A 21,044-nucleotide genomic window follows, 5' to 3' on the forward strand; every position below is an offset into this window, starting at 1 on the left:
TAAATAAATAAATTATAATTAAAAAAAGAAAAAAAAGAGTCATTAAGAATAAGTTGTTAACAATATTGAATTCAGAAATATTCACTAAAACCACAAGTATTAAAAAAAAATCATAATAATTTACAAATAACCATTTTGCTTAATGTAAATTGTTACAAAGTATACAAACAGGATAATATTTTTGTATTCAAACTCGCTTGTATTTAGCGCACTTTATTTAAGCTTTCTAAGATATAATTATTAAGTTACTGGAAATAATATTTTATTTTGTTTGAAAATGTTTATCATTTATCATTTTTCAGAAGTATTAAGCCATCTTAACTGAAATAAATATAACCTAGTGGTTTATATTTTTAATTGTCAGTTTTTTTTTTTTTTAATTTTGTTTTTTGTTTTTAAACTCATTAAATTTTTATTTCGCGTAAAACGATGAAAATTAATAAAATGAACACAGTGGATTATTTAGGTTATGCTTTATTGTATTGTTTTTTTATTTAATAAACACGCGGAGTCTTGTTAAGCAATCTGTCCCACACTTGACAAATTTGTATTAAAATGATTTGTTGTTTTTTTTTTTTTTTTAATACAATTCCATCTATGCATTATATATATATATGTATATAGACACACAGCAATATGATTACGACTAGTCTTGTTTATTTTTTTTCGTACACGAGACTTTTGATTTGGAAAAATAACAATAATAAACCCTTGAACGAATACTTAATGAACGAATTCGGCCAGCGGAACGAGTCGATTTTTCGAACGTTCTCCGTTGATCACTATCAATCCTCCGCTTCGAGTGTATCCCGCCAGACTCTAGTTCAGTGGTGGGAGTACATAGTACTAAAGAACGCAGGACGCGCGACGACGTGACGATGGTCTTCAGCGGAACGATAACGACGACCGCGGCGGGACTAAGGCAGCGATCGCGTACGCCTACAGCGGAGGGGCGGGCGAGTAAACGTGCATTAGTGTTATACTTTATGAACGGCGGAGACAAATAATTCGAGAAAGTCTGAAAGTTCGAGGGATTCGGTGGTGGAAGTGAGGGGCGGGCGCGAGTCATTAGACGGCGATCACGGCGGCGACGGACGTGGTCGGAATGCCGGATAGACCCGAATAAAAGTCAACATGAAAAGTTTACGAACTTTCATCACCGCTGTTCGGACGGAGGTTGATGTGAAAAAATTATTTTTATTCAAGCGCTCTCGTACATTGAGCGCGATTCTGCGATTCAAACTCGTTCTTTTTGGTGGGGGGGTTGGAGGGGAAGCACTTACTCTGCCACTGAAATCCAACGCTGCCACCGACGCATCGCGTGCGCCGCGTGTATGGTTTTGGTGGGAAATCTAGAATTTTGACAAACGACAACGATTTATATAACGCTTTATACGTCAATTCGTTCGCGCCCGCTCGCACCGCATCGTCTTCACCAGCAAACATACACATTAATATTATTATACCATGAACATATGGTTTCTCACGCATGTTGTTGTATTATATAACAATTATCACTTTTCGAGTGATCATTTTTATTTTTATTTATTTTTTTTTTTTTTTTGCCGACTGTGTTTCAAAATTATTATATAACTGATATGTCACTTTAGTTGATGTGTCAACAGCGTCATAATCCATAATGAAACGCGTGTGTTTCGATTATTTTTGTATCGTCAACGGTTTGCAAAATATCAGTGTCGCATATAAATTGCTTGTGAAAACGAATACAACGTTTGTTCTTTTAGTTAATTAGATGTTTTTGGTTTTACTCGATATGCTATCTATAATATTGAAACTAATAACAATATCACGTTACAATAAACAAGATGATACATTTAATATTAATTATAGCTAAATTGATTAAATCGTATTTAAAAAAAAAAAAAATATAATATCCCTCGTGCACCATATATCTAATCACTTAATTGACGAATTTGACAATGTTGTATTTTTTTTTTTTTTACATTCAGTAAGTTTATAGATACTATATACAATATTAATTACAATGTATAATCTGGAAGAGTTAATGCATACGTGTGTTGTTTTAATGATTCCGATTCATTCCAACAAAATAGTTTAACGCAAAGTGCACAATGGTGATAATGCCAAACAAAAACTTCTGACAATGTGATATATTTTCTTAATTAGATAACAGTTCTCGATTGCTGTTTGTTCGCGTATCCGTTCCTTCGTCGTTTTAACGTAAATCTCTAAACTGCATAAATGATGCCATTTCACCAAGGATTTAAAACAATTACTACCGTTTCGGCTTTTAAAACAATTATTTCTTAATGGTATGGGAAAACATACAGCAATGTTTCCCTAAAGATTTACAGTTAGCACTTAGGATGTACTTGCTACTCCTTGGTTGTTAATGCAAGGGTAACAAAACATTGTTATTTTTGTTTCATTTGTATTACGCCCACTATCTTATCTTTCTAGTCTGTAATAATTGTTGTTAGAATTGACACATAAACTATTTGAAACATTTATATTATTATAAAATACTAATATAATTATTTGTAATGGTAATCTAAATTACTTTAGTTGTATTTATGGTAAAGGTTTATTATGCAATTACCATTGTATAGATTCAAAATCAAAATAATCACATTGCATAATGCATAATGTCTCGCGGCAGTTAGGTTTGTTTTGTTAAATGGTAAAATTAACTCATTTCCTTTTTTTAACGTTGTATGCACATAAAACAATACTAATTGCATTTGTGCTGATAACAGAGAATTAGTTTTAAAATATTTCAATGACCATACATAGAATTTGTACCTTACTTACACTTAAAAAAAAACTTATATATGAATAATAGAGAAAATATACAAGCCCGCTTTGATACGAACTTTAATTTGACCTTTATAAAGAACATCAACATTAATATTGTTGCTTAAAAATTTTATAAATTAAATAATTATTTTTCATAGTGTGTACAAAAAAGGGTTTGAAATATTTTTTCAATAATTAAATTTTAAAACGACTTGAATGAAAAATATTTTGAGAAACTTTAATAAATATAAATAAACATTATATAATATATAAATATATGCATACATTCAATTCATCTTATTTCTCAGGTTAAATCGCGTAAATAGTAAATACCGATGTCATTGGTAGATATGCTTATTAATATTTATTATAATATAATATTCTTACAGTTAACTATAGCAAAGTGTGATAACTAATATACATTCATAAAAAAACAACTGCAATACTTACAATAAATTAGATAAAATGGCTTTAGTTTTCATTAGATTTCTGAGAATACATTCGATTAGAGATAAAAAAGCGTTTTCTTTATTAAAGAGATGTCTTGAAAATGTTCATAGCAATTATCCATTCGTGAATAGCAGATATCCACCAAGAGGACGATTCTATCTTATTACGACTATACGTGTAATGTAAACTCAGTGCACCGCATGTGCATTTATATTAAACGAATTTACGTCAATTGAAGAAAATCGATGAACTGAAGCCTTGAAGCACTCAATTACCTATGCTGAAAATTATATGATATATATATATGTATAGTTTTGATGTGAATCTGTTTAATACATATGTACGTGCAGTACACTACATTTTTATGTACATATCTAACCCATAATTTAATATTTTTATATATATAAGCGCAGTGCACCAAACGTACATATTATATAAAAACTGGTGAAAATCGATGAGCTATATATATTATACAGAATAATTCACCAAACATGATCACACCTTTTTTTTTGCAATAACGTAGTTATTTTAAATCTGATTTTTAAATATATTAAAATACCTTGTTTTTAAATTATTGAGATTTTCTGTACTAGTGTTCTGTAGTTATTAAAAATTTAAAGCTAAAACCCTAGTAAATTAATAAGTGCAACATTTTTCTTTTTGAAAATGTTGACGTATTTAAGTAAAAAATCAAATAAGTAATTATTGAATATTTTAATTGTCTGAGCTTAGAACCATAGATTAATTATGCAGATGGGTTTGGATGATATGAAGGCTATAGCAATTTAAAATGCAAGATTTAGTTTGATTTCATGGTAAATAACGAGCTTTAGTGGTTTTTACACTTATTTTGTAATTCGTATAAAAATAATCTAACACTTAGTATTCAAAAGAAAAAAAAACAAACCATTAAGTAAGTTTGTTTGTGAATAATATAAACCAGTAAACCGAAAATTAAATTTAAATATTTTTCAAGATATTAATTTATGAAGATTATTTTTTAATATTTCATTAAATTCTTATTAAAAATAGCTAGTAAGTTTTTCGTAAAGTTTTTATTGTTTTTATTTTAATACAAAAATAATTTCAAGGTTCTTTATGTGCTATAGTTTTAATTAAACTACGACTTTTGCAGTTTTTATGGTTTATTTTATTTGAATAAGAATTCATTATTTTAACCAAAAAACACTTATTAGCAACCAAAGTATATAAGGTAGGTACATACCTATTAAACTGTTTATTATTATTGTGAATTTAACTGATATACATTTTTGTATTTTCATTATTAGTTCTTTAAGCTTAATATTAGGGGTGAATAATTTACGTAAAAGAATAATTTTTGGAAATTGTTTCATATACCAGATCAACTTTTGATATAAATATTTTTTATGAATTAATTTAATTTTGCGAATAGATATCACGACATACATTCATGAATAATAAGAATCATATAGCATAATTTAAGTTTAGGTTACTTTGTAAGAGCTTAAGAATTATCTATTCATCACATGACAAAGAATGAGTAACAAGATCTTGCTATAGACCTTATTGAACAACCAATATGCTTGACAAATTATATTATCCTCTTTTTATTTTATTTTGTAGATATTAATTTTATTCCTATTGTTTGGATGATTAAATTCTATTTTTTATATTATACAGAATTATAATAAATAGATTTTAAATTAATCGGGCTTAGGTTTGTAATAAATTAAAAACTAGTATATTATTCTTGATTGTCGAAAAAGTATTTAATTTTATATTAAATTTAATATATCTTTGCTTTATTTCCAAATTTTAATTGTTTGGCTGGAAAAATAAATAAAACTTATGTTGTACATATTATTATGAATAATATGCTATTAAAATATTAAATTAAATTTAAAATAATTGAATTAATGTTTTGATTATTTATATAATTAACAATGCTTTTTTTAGTATAATATAAAAAATTTTCATAAACATAAATTAATAAATTAATAATATATAATTGTTTTGTTAACTGCAACAAAGTAAAACATAACTTAAGACTTAAGTTAATTATTTAGAATTCAGTAAAACTAAAAATATTTAAATTCATAATAGATTACTATGTAAAATAATTAACAAGACAATATTTCATTCAATAATCTATTTATTTAATATTTTTAAAAATCGGTTAAGTAGTTTTGGATTGCATTGCAAACAAACCCGTTGTACGTTTAATTTTTATAGAAGAGGAAGATATATACACTATAAATACGTGATGGAATTTCTAATTTGTGATTTGTATTAGAAATATTGCAGTATAGGTATTATAATAATATATTTTTCAGTCGTTTCAGATTTTTGTTGTATTATATTGTTATTAAATAAGTGATTTACTTTACTTAACTTTTGAAAGTATTCTAAGCATGGCCTTAAAGTTAAATTCATTGTGTTAAAATTATTTTGTTCGTAAAGTTTGAAAAAAAACAAGTAAAACGTGTTTGGATTTAATAACATGATATTTGTGACGAATCTGTTAAGCAGTATGCGTATAATACAACCTTTGTTAAAGTTCTGTTCAAAGATATTCTTTTTATTTAAACATTTTATATATATATATATACCAATCCACAGAAATAATTTTATTTTCAAACTTTTAGAATTGATTTTTACAGTGAAAAAATATTTTTTGTTCCAAAATTCCAAAACACAAATTTAATTAATTTTTGTAACTTAACTACTAAGATAAGTTATACCATACATATAATATACTTATTTTCATCATTCTTATTCATTATTTATACAAATTCAAAAATCAGTTCACGTTTACATTATGAATTAATATTAATTTTTATGGTATTATAAATCAAGGAGTTTTTCTCAGCTAATTGTTATGTTTACTTACCGTGAATTAATTCAGACATGGTTAAAATCGTTTGTTTCAAAAATGTTTTTAGTTATTTATAAATTTTGCCAAAGAAATATTATATTCATTAAAATAAAAATTATATTTTAATAAGAATAGTTGTGTATTTTTTTTTTTTTTTTTGAAGTTGGAACAAATAATTATACTTGATATAAATTAAAAGTTTTTTTGATAATACAATAGATATCTTTTTTTTTTAAGAGTACTTACTTTATGTTTTATAGTTTGTTTTTTTATTAACAATTAAATCTATTAAAAAACACACACACTCATGTTTACGATATCATATGATATCAAGGAGTATAATATGAGTATATTAGTTTTTCTTGATATTTAATTATTTTATAAGAAAATAAGTTGTATATTTAAAGAAATACACAATTTTAGAATATATATATGTATCGACTGAAAAAACTAAAATATAATATATCACGTATGGGTGAGTGTTTTTTTTTTTATTTATTTAAATATTTTTCTTATAACTGTATACATTCTCTAAAAATATTATCGATTTTGTAACTAATTTTCAAATCTTACTTTATTTTCGTGTGAAATGTAAATCATTTTGTTTCAATTATTGAGTTTATAATCAAATGCGTAAATATAGAATAGTATAACTATAGTAGCTAACGATGAAAATTCTATTCAAATTAATAGTATAACCTATTTGAACCAAAAATGTTTTTCATAACCCATGCGTTACAATAGTATGACGTTGCAGTTTATAGAAAATCCAAACTTAATATATGATAAAATATTGTATGGTTTCAGTTACCTATTGCAATTGTAAAATCCCAATCAATACTTATGAGTGATGATCATACTATAAAAATAAGCAATTAAAATATTTGTGTATATGTTTTCAACAAATTTTAAAATATAGAGCGATGGATTTATCTGAGACAGTTTTCTTATACATTATAACTGTTATTAAAAAAAAATGTGTTTTTATAATCCACCATTAACATATTTATCGCTATAATATATTACTTAAAACCTCTTTATGGACGATATATTCATTAATTATTAAATATTTATTCGTTAAATTATATCGTTCTTTATAACTTAAAACGTTTAATAAACCAAAAACTAACAACTGTTTTTGATTTATTTATAAACGTAAAATTTTTATGATAATCAAGAATATTTGGGCCATAAATAGTGTGTTTAGTATAAATTTCTTTAACTCTAGTGACGTGAATGGCCACTATGATATGAAAATATGCTACATTCCTAAGCAGGGAGGTTATATTATAATAGATCTATATGTCCTTTAGCAGAATTATTATTTTTGAAATTTAAACTCTACGTACGCCAAACATATATCATATAGTATATTATAATTACAATCACATGACGCATGGCGTCACAGAAACTAGTAAGGTATTGACGACTATAGACGTCAATGTCGTCTGTTGATTTTTCCGGTTGGGTTAAGAAATTAAATTGCTGCGATAGACGGCGTAATACAAGTACATAATTGATCATTGAACATGAATATTATTTAAAGCTATGCTGCACCATCACCAAAAGTGACTGCCTGAGTGTACGATAAATACGCATCGCTTATTGCATGCCACTGCAATCGTAGTACCGGTTTCCGTATTTCAAGCCACGCCACACCGTCTCGAATATTTTATTCATTCCGCTTTCGTATTGTGCATCGATTGGAATAGATTGCACAATAATATGTGGAAAATTCGTTATCACATATATCTTTGACTCGAAGAGATCCAAAATATGGTTTAAAATTGAAAATATAATAGTAACTAATATGATGGAAATGCATCATTAACAAATATTACAACACGTAATACTATGGTATTGTATAGTTAATTTAACACGCAATAATGACATTAAGACAGTTCCAAGTGCACAACAAGTTCATAATATAATCTGGTAATCTTTATTACTCATAAATTAGACACAATTATGTTCACCTTTACTGTAGTAGGATAAAGTAGCTAATGACTAGAATAACAGAGTAAAGGTTTAAATGACTAATGTAAATAATCACGTATTATATCAATTTTGCTGCTATAAATTATTAAATTACGAGAAATATGTATGTATTTGTTATATTAATATATTATACATACATTTCAGTCTAAACATTTAAACATAATTCATGGTATAATTGTATTTATTATTATTGATTTATTAACGTCGCACGAACAGTATTAAGGTTTTACAACGTTAAAAGTGCGAAATTATGAAAAATATATTCAAGCAAACTGACCAGATAAGAACGAACTATCGTTATTTCTCTAAATGATCAGAAAATATATCATTTTATCCACTTTAAATATTATCATATAATGTACGTCCGTTTTCTCGGTAGTTTTATATTGATAAATCAGAAACGAAAATTGTAATGTAACAAACGATGTGAAACGGGTAAACAGTACAATATTTCTATATTTATTAAATTGAATAAGTTATTCGATTATCAAAAAAATACTTTTATGATAAACATAAGTGACTTCTTTAATGTTTATCTAAACGTATTATTCGTGTTTCAAAATCAGTTAACAATAAGGAATCTCTCTGTGTAAATAATTTAAAATATCGTAACGGTCAAACAGCCAATTCCTTTGCTATACCATTTAACTCATCGATGGTCGCGTGATGGAATATTTTCTCACCTTGGTATTATTTTAGTTAACAGTGTCTATTGTTTTGGTTTATTGATTTAAGCATCTATATGTATTATTATATTATCAGTAGTATATGATATAAAACTTATTTCACATCATAAAGAATTATAATCGATTTTAATGATAATCAATAAATGTGTTCCGTACTTAGAGAGTGAAATTTATTTTCAATATGCGACAGGTATTATAATAATAATTATAATATTCTCATTGAATTATTCAATTTTTTAATGACGTTTAATATGTATATTGTATTTAACAATTAAAATATAAAAATATATGTATTTTAAAATAATCTTCAATAACATAAATTGAATAATGCATTTAAAAATGTATTTTAGTAATTTAAAATATAAAAAAAACAATTGAAAGAATTTTCAGTCACACGAATATTAAAGAATAAAAATAAACGCTATTAACGACGAAATTATAGTATTATTATTTATAGTGGTAATTTGATACTATAAGATATAATTTAGCTTATTTAAATTAAGTAAATGGTGGAAAAATATAAATTATCTCCATCTCACATAAACATTCTTGTCTTTTTTCTTTTTACATAAGGGAAAAATCATTATCTACGTACTTAGATTCCTTCTTTGAGTACATACATTTTATTTTACAAATTTTGTTTCTAAAGTACAATTTTATCTCAGATAATGAATTTTGTGTATATTAGCTTCATATTTTATGGAGAGTTATGAAAAAAATCTATTATAAATATTTTTTTTTTCAAAATAATTACTACACATTAGTTTTTTCATACATTAACTTATTTATCTTTCTTAATTAAACAAATTAATATCTTGCAAAATAAATATAATTAAAACAAATAATAATTAAAATAGTACTATTTCGTGACTTATATTTTATTTTTAGCCAACACTTAAAAACTATAAATTTAAAAATGTACTTTAAGCGAAATTTATATAATTAGAAATGTACCAAAGTTGTAATTGATCCTGAGGCTGCTTTAAAGGTTTCAAATATACTAATATACGGTATTGTAAAAACAGATAAAAATATATACAACGAAAAGGCGTAGTTAATCTATATCTTTAACAAAATAAAATATTCTAAAACAAACATTAATTAAAAAAAAAATAACAATGACAGCTTTGTGTTGAGCATTCGGTCATTTATAAGCAAATTAGGAAAAATTTAAATATTCAATTTTTTTATTTTAACTTGGGAAAATATAAAACTACTTTAAATATTTTTATGAACATAAGAATTAACTTTTGGCATTAAATTAATTATTAATAAATATAAATTTATTGTATTGTAATGATTGTTTAGAGTATATCATTTTATAAACATAGATTACTGAAAAAATATTAAAGATATTTTTTTTTTATGTAGTATTTAAGCCATTTTTGTACTTAACGAATTTTTATTTTTAGAAATTTAGATTTGTTTGAGACATCAGGAAAAATCTGTTATTGCTAGTTACTGTAAAACTTAAAGTTTTTACACAACTACGATATAATTGATAATAACATCTAATTAGATTTAAAGTTTTGATCTATTTACTTGGATATCATCTTCCGTCAAAATGATATCGTTAATAACAATATACTAAGTATTTGATCTCAGAACTTTTAAATTAAATTATTAAACTTATTTAATAAACTCTTTATATTAATTTTCAAATATTGTTTAGCATAATTGGTTGATAAAACAAGATTAATATATAACGTAAATTAATTAAAATTATATCATATTTAAAGTAAGAGGTAAAAAATATACGTATGATAATATATTATGTTGATTATTGAATATTTAATTGTATAATTTTCGATCGAATAATGTAAAATCAGACTACCTGTATAAAAATAAATTATGCTTATGAATGAACTGTAGGTATATTGTTTTAATTAACAGATAATATATAGTATTTTACAAATCCTGTACCTGAATGATTTCTTCAATAAATTAGTTAGTAATAATATTATTTTGTTTAGCAATTATATACTTAGTGTACCATACATCTTTAGATTGTATATTTGAAAATATTGTATTACGCGCAGACTTCAGTTAACAGCATTTCTTCAAATTATATAAATCGTATTTTATGAAGCTTTCAACTGTTTCCATAGTGAAAATAGGTGCAAGGATTATATTAATTAACCATAAATTTTCATAACCTTGTAGTCCTACACAAAATGGGCATACAATGAATTCTAATTGCGAAATAATATGTTATTGCTTCGAAAACTTTACTTGAACATATGACCTGTCTTATGGTTTTCTTCAGTTATGGGTACTTGTATAATACGTATATATACGTACAACAATCTGAGGCTTTTACCATGCTTTTCTTTACAGTAGCGTTGTAATTATCTTTTAAAATCGTAATAGCAATAGTATTACTTTTAATGATAATAAGTAAAGTGAAAACTGCTAGAGTGTTACAACCTGAAAAAAGCCATATAATTACATGCTGAATGGTCATATAATGTAAGTATAATAATAGTAGTATAAACATCCCAACAATCTGAATTTATTTTAATCAAAAAAAAAAAAAAAAAAACGTATCTATATCAAAGCCAAATTGAAACTATAATAATCCTATACACAAGTAAACTTGTATATTAAACATGGGTTAACATTAAAATAATAATGTAAATTTAATACAAACATAAAATATGCGTGTAAGTTAGTCATATAATATGTAAAATGATTATTGTCATTGCAATAAAATAAGGTAGGTCTAAATAAAATAATAAAATTAAAAATTTACTTTTATTTTATTATTTTAATTTATTTTTATGATCACAGTATGAACTAACTATTGAAAATGTATACTTAAACACGCATCAATATTGCATACCCAGAGCGCCGTGATAAAAACTTGACGTTTATTTTGTTGACCATATCGGCTTGATACTTATTATAATATTTTTCATGATTATCGCATAAAATAAATTTATAGTTGCATACATAACAAGTTGATATTTGTTATAAATATATATATATATATATAATTTTTCTTGAAATGTTAATGTGTAAAACAATATACTTGAATTAAATATGTGGTATATGTACCTATTGTACCTATTGTACCTACGCTCAAAAATAAATCAAAAATACGATTTTATGTGTATATAAATACATACATATTTATTTATTTATTTATTTTTTAAATTGGTTATGTTTAAACCAAAAAAATATACAAAGTTATAAAAATTAATAAAATTTCTAATAATACTTTATTTTATCAAGTCATAAGGATAACCATAAGCATTAGTATTTTTATGACTTATTTATAACGATATTCGGACAGGGTTTTGTATAAATTAAAGATCTAAATTAGCGGCATTTAAACGACTGTAATAATGTATAGTATATTATAACCATGATTTAACTAATATTATAATATAATAGAAACAATCGTTTCAACACTATTTTTGATCAATAACATTTACGAGTGTTCAGCCACGAAATGATTACACTTCTAACTTAAAAATGGAATTTCATTGATATAACTATAGGAAAATTAAGAATGGTATGTGTACTCGAATGGTCTGATAAACACTGCTTTAAATAAAATACTAAAATGATTCATATTATTTGTTTGTAAATTATTTTTGACTATTTAATTAATTTTAAAGGGCAAATATAGATAATATTTAAAAATTATTTTTACTTAATTAATATAAAAAATGATTTTTTTTTTTAAATTTTTAATCAGTGTTCCTTTTTAAATGATTTTTTTATTGATATTTTAACTCTTTTATTTATATTTAAGGTTTCAGAAGAATTCAGTTTTATTAACGATTCATTTAGTATCTAACAAATAATTACTGTAAAACAATATTATATTCTAACTAAACAAAGAGCTATATTTTTGTGTAGAAAAAAATGTATATCTGTACCACTCAGTATAACTGTGATATTTACGTCGATACCGTTATATTATTTAATTTATTCAGTATGATTTTAAACATGAAACGTACTAACGAGTATACTGGGAATGATAAACACTATTATGCGAATCGTAATTATGGTAAACGCGCTTTGACGAAAACCGGGTAATAACCGATTTATATTGGTCGGCAGGAAATACCTGGGCAATCATCACCACGAAGTAATTATCGTTACCCACTTGACCACCAATCATAATAATACGAGTATATTATATTATTGTTGAATTGATCTATTACGGTTTCGTCCATTTATTGTTTCTGCATGATGTACGAATTACGATCTGGTGGCGTTGGCGGTGGCAAATTATTGTGTATGGTAAACGTACGAAAGCGCGACATATTTAGTTATTAATTTAGAGCTAGGATTTATATGCTATAAAAAGTTGTAAAATATGTATTTATTTTATTAAAAATGTGTAAAAATATGTAATTAATATTATATACGCCAAAAAATATGAAATTTACATTTAAAAAAAAAATCATACGTTTTAAAATGAATTAAATAATATTCTTAACTATTCACGCTATTAAAATGTATTACATAAAACAATTAAATTATGTTTTAAATTTTCAAAACTGGACGGTTTTTTATTATACCTTAGTATAGGTATACCTTCAATAGATATTTCTGAACAGCGTCAATACATACTGTCGTAAGATAAAAACGTTTATTAACAAAATATACCATAAAAAATGCATTATTTGAGTTTTACAGTCATAATATGTATTTTTTCAAAATATATTATACTGTTGCATACAAATCCTAGCCCTAGTTGTTATAATGTTTATAAATAATATTAAGTTATCAGTAAGATTTTTTTATTATTATAATTGTATCATGAATATTTATTACTTAATTAAGTTGGTAATATTATAAATTAATTATTTTAGTATAAACTGTTATTAGTATCCTATTATACTAAATTATCAAGGTTTATAATACGATAAAATTATGCAACCGTCGATGTCGGTTATGGTTTATTAGTTAATGATTTATTTACTTATTTTTGTATGTACATAATATTATATTATATTATATTATATAATATACATAGCAAGACAGGTTATTAGTAGTGTTTACAAGCGAGATGTGATGGTTAAACCCCTTTTTACATAGACCACAAAAATTTCTAATATTTTGAATATGTATTTATTTCATAAGTTTATTCATAATTTATATGTATCATATCATCATTAATGTCTATTCAAACTCTTTAATGTTTTCAATATATTTTGAATTTTGATAATTTTGGACACTTATATGCACTTTATTTAGAGCCGATATTGATGTTATATCGAAATGAATATTATATAATAATAACACTTGTTCAACTTTATAAGTGTTCTTCGCATGAAAGTTTTCTTTCAAACTTTATTAATAATAAGTAGGTAATAACCAATAAGTACTTTTCTCTGTTTGCTCAGAATATAAAACTAAGAATAATATTTTTATAGAAGATTCTTAACTGAATGATTGTGTATTATTCATATTACGTATTTTATACAATAGCCGATAGTTTTTTCATTAGATGGAAAATAATGAGTTTATAAAATTAAATTATTTACAATTCAATATTAAATTATATTGTATTTTTTATAAAATATAATTTATAATGTTGAAATAAATACATTATACAATTTAAAGCAATTTTCGGTGTAGCCGATATGAATAAAAAAAAATGTTAATTGTAGTCGTTTTAAACCTATTCAATGTGCGTTATTTTATCGACACGCTAGAGGAAAGTTAACATTTTCATTTAAAACGATATTTTTTACTAACAATATATTTTTCCAATTTGATTAACTATATATTATACATTTATACATGATTTATAGTATCAGCCACAAAATACGTACTTCGTTATTTAGGTGCACATATATAAAATATGTCGTTGTTGAGCGAATGATAATTATTATTATTATAATTTTTTTTTGTTTCTCACCACCTCTTTCACGCTAGTCATGTATACGCTACTGCACGTTATATGGGTTTATGTTAACATTTTATATGTATAGGTATAGGTATAGGTATAGGTGTGTATATATATATATATATATATATATATATATATACATACATTATTATAATATGTAATCTCGCTGACGATGGTTATGTTGCAATTTGTGTGTATTATTGTGTATGATCCGCAGCGCCGACGGCAATTTCGACGTGACGCTGGCCACCAAGGCGACCATATACCACATAGGGCTGGTAGAATGGAAACCGCCGGCCATATTCAAATCGTCGTGCGAGATCGACGTGGAATTTTTCCCGTTCGACGAGCAGACGTGCGTGTTGAAATTCGGTAGCTGGACGTACGACGGATTCAAGGTACCCCTCCCCCATCCCAACTCCGACATACACGCACAACTATGTGGCCATAAGGAAAAAATAGCAGTTTGTTTGTTTTGTTCATTTCCGTCGGATTTTACCACGGAAATGGACAAAAAAAAAAAAAAAAATAAAATAAAATAAAATAAATAATAATACGAGTCTTAAGTCATAATATTATTTCTCTGCTTTGGTTACACATAAATAATAAAATGCACTGTCTATACTCCGCGATGACTAAAAACTGTCTATAACGAGATAATTTCGCAGTTCTTTATTTTGTTATTAAGCCTATTTTTATTCTTTTTTTTTTCTACCAGAAACGAAAAAGAAATATAACTTACAAAATGCAATTTCCACCATATACTCTCTATGATTGCTGTTATTGTTGTTGATGTTGTTATTGAATGTTGTTTTTGATGTTGTTGTTGCACTCGTACACACGAACAAACCGACTTGCAACCAAAACACTTTATTATTATTTATTTATTTTTTTTGTTCATGCATAATTTACTATTTTAATAATAAAACAGGACCTTTGGGACTCGGGTCCAAACTCCTGATCTATCAACGCTGTATATAATAAATACGCTTAAAATAAATAAATATATAATGTATGTATTAACTATGAGTATTGAGTATACATTATACAAGTATTTCTATTATAATGTTATCTATTCTTTAGCCTTGTTCTTTTTATCTACAATAATATGATTATGTTTCTTCTTCATTGTCTTGTACTTATGTATTGTATTATACCTACTTCACTTGGAAACGTTATGCCTATACCTAATTTATGGTAATGAATAAAAACATGTGACACCGATATAATATGTACTTGTAGGTACATGTCTATAGCACTAAATAATCGCTTGAATATTTTTTAATTTAAAAACATTATTATTATTATTATTTTTGTACTATATGATTTCCTTGTAACATTTAGTGTATATATTATGTCAATCGATTAAATGTGCACTTTCCGGCTGCGCGTGAATATAAATAACTATAATATGTAAATATGTGTGTATGCAATGTATTAATGGTGAAATTCCGACTGTCCGTGCGAAATGCTCGAGAATAACAGTAGTTAGTATTTTACTTTATTAACTTCTTGGAAATTGGCATTTCACTCGAAATAAATATACAAGATTGTAATTAAAAAAGAAAAAGATAATCTTTACTGAATCGCTTTAATCTCATTTAATGCCTAAAAATTTGTATCCAGCCAATAAGATTTGCATATTCAACGATAATTTTCTTTTTCTCAAATCCAATTCTTTAATGACTAAATAGTATAATAAAATAATACGATTTAATTTATACTACCACTTCCTTTCTTTATTTTCAAATAAGTAATTCTAATAATACGACTATTTTGGTTATAAATAAAAAAATGATATATTCTATTAATGTTAATTACACTGTAAATAATATCCTGTTTTTATTTCATGCTTATTTGGAGAATTTAATAACAATAAAAATGTATAATATTTAAATAATAGATTATTGCTTTAACATTTTGACGATAGGTTATTAATCTTATTTCTACTATTTTATTTTTAAAGAATAAAAAGTCAATATCTTTATAAAAACACTAAATAAATAAAGTTTGATATTCATAAAATAATTGCTATTAAACAAATATTAAATAAACTATTTCATTTCTTTTACATAATACGTAATATATTTACGTCTTTCTACTAAAATTTAACGTGTTTCAAAAATGTTTTGTCAAAAAAGTTTAGCTTAGGTAAAGAATAAATAATGAATCCAATGACAATTTTTTTTTTCGTAAATTAAATAAAAAGAAAGAAGTTTTTTGTAAAGTCTATATAAATTCATTTATAAAGATATTTTTGGCACATGCCTTGTCATGAAAACTATATAACCATAATGATCAACTCTAATTATTATAATAGAGATAAAAAAGAAATAAAAAAAAAACAAACGATAATTTATGGCTTACATTAAACTGTGTTGGCTAAAATTGACTAACCGACCTAAACATAATATTGTTAACAATATATACATATAAGTCATACTGAGCTATAGCGCATGGCGTCTCGTCTCGGATACCTTTGTAGCGGGACCACCACCAAGGTTATAAGTAAAAAAAAAAAAATACAGAACATTAATAACTGTTATTACTATAAAGTATATCTCAATTAGCGTAAAATACATGCAACGTATTAATTATTGTCATTATTCTCGAGCATTGCGCCCGGTACGTGCGTAGCGCACAAGAGCCGCGTACAGTTGTATTATCAGTAGCCTAGTAGACGTGGTATGTTGTGTTGTTCCAGTGCGGACGGTAACTACGAGGTGACCCTTATGACAAAGGCGACGGTTTACTGTACGGGGCTTGTATTATGGCAGCCACCCGCCGTCTATAAGTCCTCGTGCTCCATCGACGTCGAGTTCTTCCCCTATGACGTCCAAACTTGCGTACTGAAACTAGGAAGTTGGACGTATGACGGGTTCAAGGTGACAATGATAATGTACCGCTTAGCCGGCAAAAAAAAAAAAAAAAAATTCTTCCTGGTTCATCGATATAACGATAACTTATTAAAGTTTTAATATTGTACTTGTTTGTGGCGATGCTGCAGTAACACGATAATATCGTAATACAGAAATTATTATTTCGTGTGCATTGCCGTGATACGCGTCTTACAAGGTCATCGTCACCGTAATCGTGCCCTGATTGTAGTCATAATGAACTATAACAACGTTTAAGAACCGCCCCGATCGGTCGTCCATCAACGTATAAAACTGATAGAATACATAGTGATTTTATTAACTTTTGTTTTGATTACCACTCGGTGGTGGACGTTTCTATTGTTAATTCGCAAAACGACGAGAAATCTCCACCGACCAACATTTCTGTTTCCGTCCCGCGAGGGATCATCGTATTATATTGTGATATTGTGACGTCTATGTGGAAAAATTCAATTATAATGATTTGACCTTGGGGAAGTGATTGCGTTTGACTGGTAGAGAGTTTGCTTCACGCACCGTAATGGTATATTCACTAGTTAAAGGTACTTAGTAACGACATTTATATAGTTGTGTGCACGTATATTACATACTATTATATTATATAGTGTAGCGTAATATTATTATGTTTTCTTAGACATTTTAGATAATATACAAACGGTAAATTGTACTCGATGAACCAGGTACATGCGGGGCTTGTGTGATTATCATTTTGGGTGGATTCATTTTGTAACGCTGTTGTGATATGTTTTTATGAATGTGTGAAATCGTAGGAAAATAATATGACAATTTTCATTATTTTATACTGCGCCTATTAAAATAATAACATAAAAACCTATACTGAACGTTCATGTTACTGACAATATATTTTCATGGAGAATATCGATCAATTTTTACGGATGGGTATTTAATAAAATACATAATATTATATAAACAACGCAGTGGATAACTCGTCGATCCCGCTGGCTTATTTTTAATATTTATCCGTAGGCTGACAGCTTTAATATTATGCTATAATAAAATGTACGATCCTATACTCATACACAGTTTATTTAAAAAAAATATTTTATTTCATTTTAAGCCCCGGCTCTTGATAATGCTTGTATCCCGTTTATCCAATAAAATACATTTAACTCAATCGTTAAGAATAAATTACGCCCATACATGCTCGACCTATTTTTAGCTTGTTTTCACATTTTGAAAAAAAAAAAAAAACTGAAAATTATTTCAATATATTTATGGCCATTATAATACACTTTTGTATCAGAGAAAAAATTAAATTATTTTTATTTATACGACAAACTACTTCATGTAAAGTTAATAAAATCAGACAAACGTTAAATAGAATTGTCTACGACGTCTATAGAATAAAAAACAAAATATTATCAAGTCTCATCAATATCCAAAAACTTTGTTCTAATAAATTAACTTCGATCACTCGAAAACATATTGACCAACAATAGCACGTACGTACTATATTGTGTTCCCACGCATTCGTCTAGATCTTAGGACGACATATTATTATTATTGGTTTTGACAAAGTTTTGCGTTTGGTTTTACCGAATATGTTTATATACGTAGTGATGCTATGAATAATAATATTTTTAGAGAATATTCCGTAACAGCCTGACAGGCGATAAAATAATAATAATAATAATAATATAATAAAACGAAAACATGAAAAAAAAAAACAAAACAACGATCAAGTGGAATAAAGGTACCGGAAGTGATATAAAATAGTATTTCATAGAATTCATAAACGTACAAGGTGATTAATTTTTCTACAATCAAGCGTTGTCTTAAAAAACACACTTAAACTGTGCAAACAAGAAAACTGAAGCAGAATCGATAATTATAGAAAGTACCTATCAAACGTTCGAAAAAAAAATTTAAAAAAAATAATTTGATAATTCCAGTTCATTAATTCAGAGACGTTGTCTGATTTTAGACAACAATTTTTACTATAACTAAGGACAAAAAGGCGCCGTTTTAATTACGTGCGATGCGCTCGTTGAACTACACCACTCTGGGGCGACCACAGGCTGACACTTTTAGACCACGCACGCACAATTGTGTAGTCCCAATACCGTGGTCCGGGTAACCTAAGCAAAGGTCATCGTGCTTCATGAAAACATACACGCCACAGTGGCGACGACTGTATCCGATGATATTAATAATTAATATTATACATAACCAGTGCAAAATAATAAATGATACAATGCAATAACCGTCACTGAATGTTAACACGCGCTCGACTGGTAGAATTCATCGTACCACTATCGAGCGGGACGTTATTCACTCGCAATACAACGATGACAGCTAACAATGCGAACGCTCATCATACATAAACATGGTTGTCGGTATGTGATATGATGTGCTTATGCTATATGAGTATATGACGAAGTTTGAAAAAGTATAATATGAATATTATGTCGTGTTCCACCGCCTCCTTAGATGATATTATTAAATATGTATACGGAATCCCGGGAAAAATGACGTACAGTGTAAGTGTCCAACAAGCACCCATCATTTCTACCTAGGTGAAAATTTCATTTTAAATGTTTGTTAATATTTTGCATAGGTAGTATAACAGACGTAATACCAAAATTAAATAGTAGTGAGAGGAATCTAAAATATTATTACATATTTCCATTATTATTTACATTTGTATAAAATTATCGGGTCAAAAATTTTTATACAAAATTCGGTATCATACGGCGGTCTGATTTTTTTTTTTTAATAGAACGAAATTTGGACATAATATATATATTACCATTATGTTCAACGGTATTTTATATTATTGTCGCACGCTTCTCTATCCTTGATATTAACGTAGTAAGCTTGTGGATATAAAGTTTTCGAGAATCAGCTTGTGACTGTACAATTAAGACTCTCAAAACTCTTCAGTACTCACCCGCCACTAGTACCTAATTGGGTAAAGCTAAAACGTGATAACAAAACCACAATAGTTATGTTTAAAACTATTTTGATTTAATTGATTTCAATTTATTTATTCTTCCAAACACGATATTTTTGAATGAAAAGGTGTTTAAAAAAAAAATATAAGCCTAATATTACGTTTTCTAAACTTTCTTACGTTAAATATATAAAGACTTAAATTTAATATAAAATACGTATAGATCTATTTAAATTAACTTATAAATGCATAGTTTCCACTTAAAAAAAAAATAAAATAAATTATTATAGTAAAGTATACTAAAAATGATCTTGTTACTATATCTTGTATGCACATTTCTATTTTTATTTTTAAGAACCATCTTATGGGCTTTGAACTACTTACCGTCAACTTTAGTTCAAAGACCTAAATTTAAAGAAAAAAGTTAGTTTTCATCATCTTATTTTAATTCAAAAAAAAAAAAAAAAATTAATTTAGTTTAAATATGTAATAGATCATTCTTTGGAGAAAACATTTTACCAAATTATAATTTTATTTAATATTAAATTTGTAAATAAAAACTTGAAAATATGAATTCATCAAATTTTTAAAT

At 26.2% G+C, this 21,044-nt stretch overlaps 1 protein-coding gene across 3 annotated transcripts in view; it reads left to right on the forward strand.

The window, feature by feature from the left end:
• The window catches only part of LOC112598045 (acetylcholine receptor subunit alpha-like), a 163,758-nt gene that overhangs the window by 92,672 nt on the left and 50,042 nt on the right, over window positions 1-21,044 (forward strand). For 2 of the 3 annotated variants that reach the window (XM_025344370.1, XM_025344372.1), the window contains exon 5: window positions 14,859-15,039. In XM_025344370.1, coding sequence (XP_025200155.1) covers window positions 14,859-15,039 — 181 coding nt within the window. Of the gene's footprint in view, window positions 1-14,858; window positions 15,040-17,345; window positions 17,527-21,044 lie in introns of all 3 variants that reach the window. The other variant, XM_025344371.1, reaches the window with a different exon arrangement.

Source organism: Melanaphis sacchari, unplaced genomic scaffold, assembly GCF_002803265.2.
Source record: "Melanaphis sacchari strain LSU unplaced genomic scaffold, SCAv2.0 Contig44_pilon_pilon, whole genome shotgun sequence".
NCBI lineage: Eukaryota > Metazoa > Arthropoda > Insecta > Hemiptera > Aphididae > Melanaphis > Melanaphis sacchari.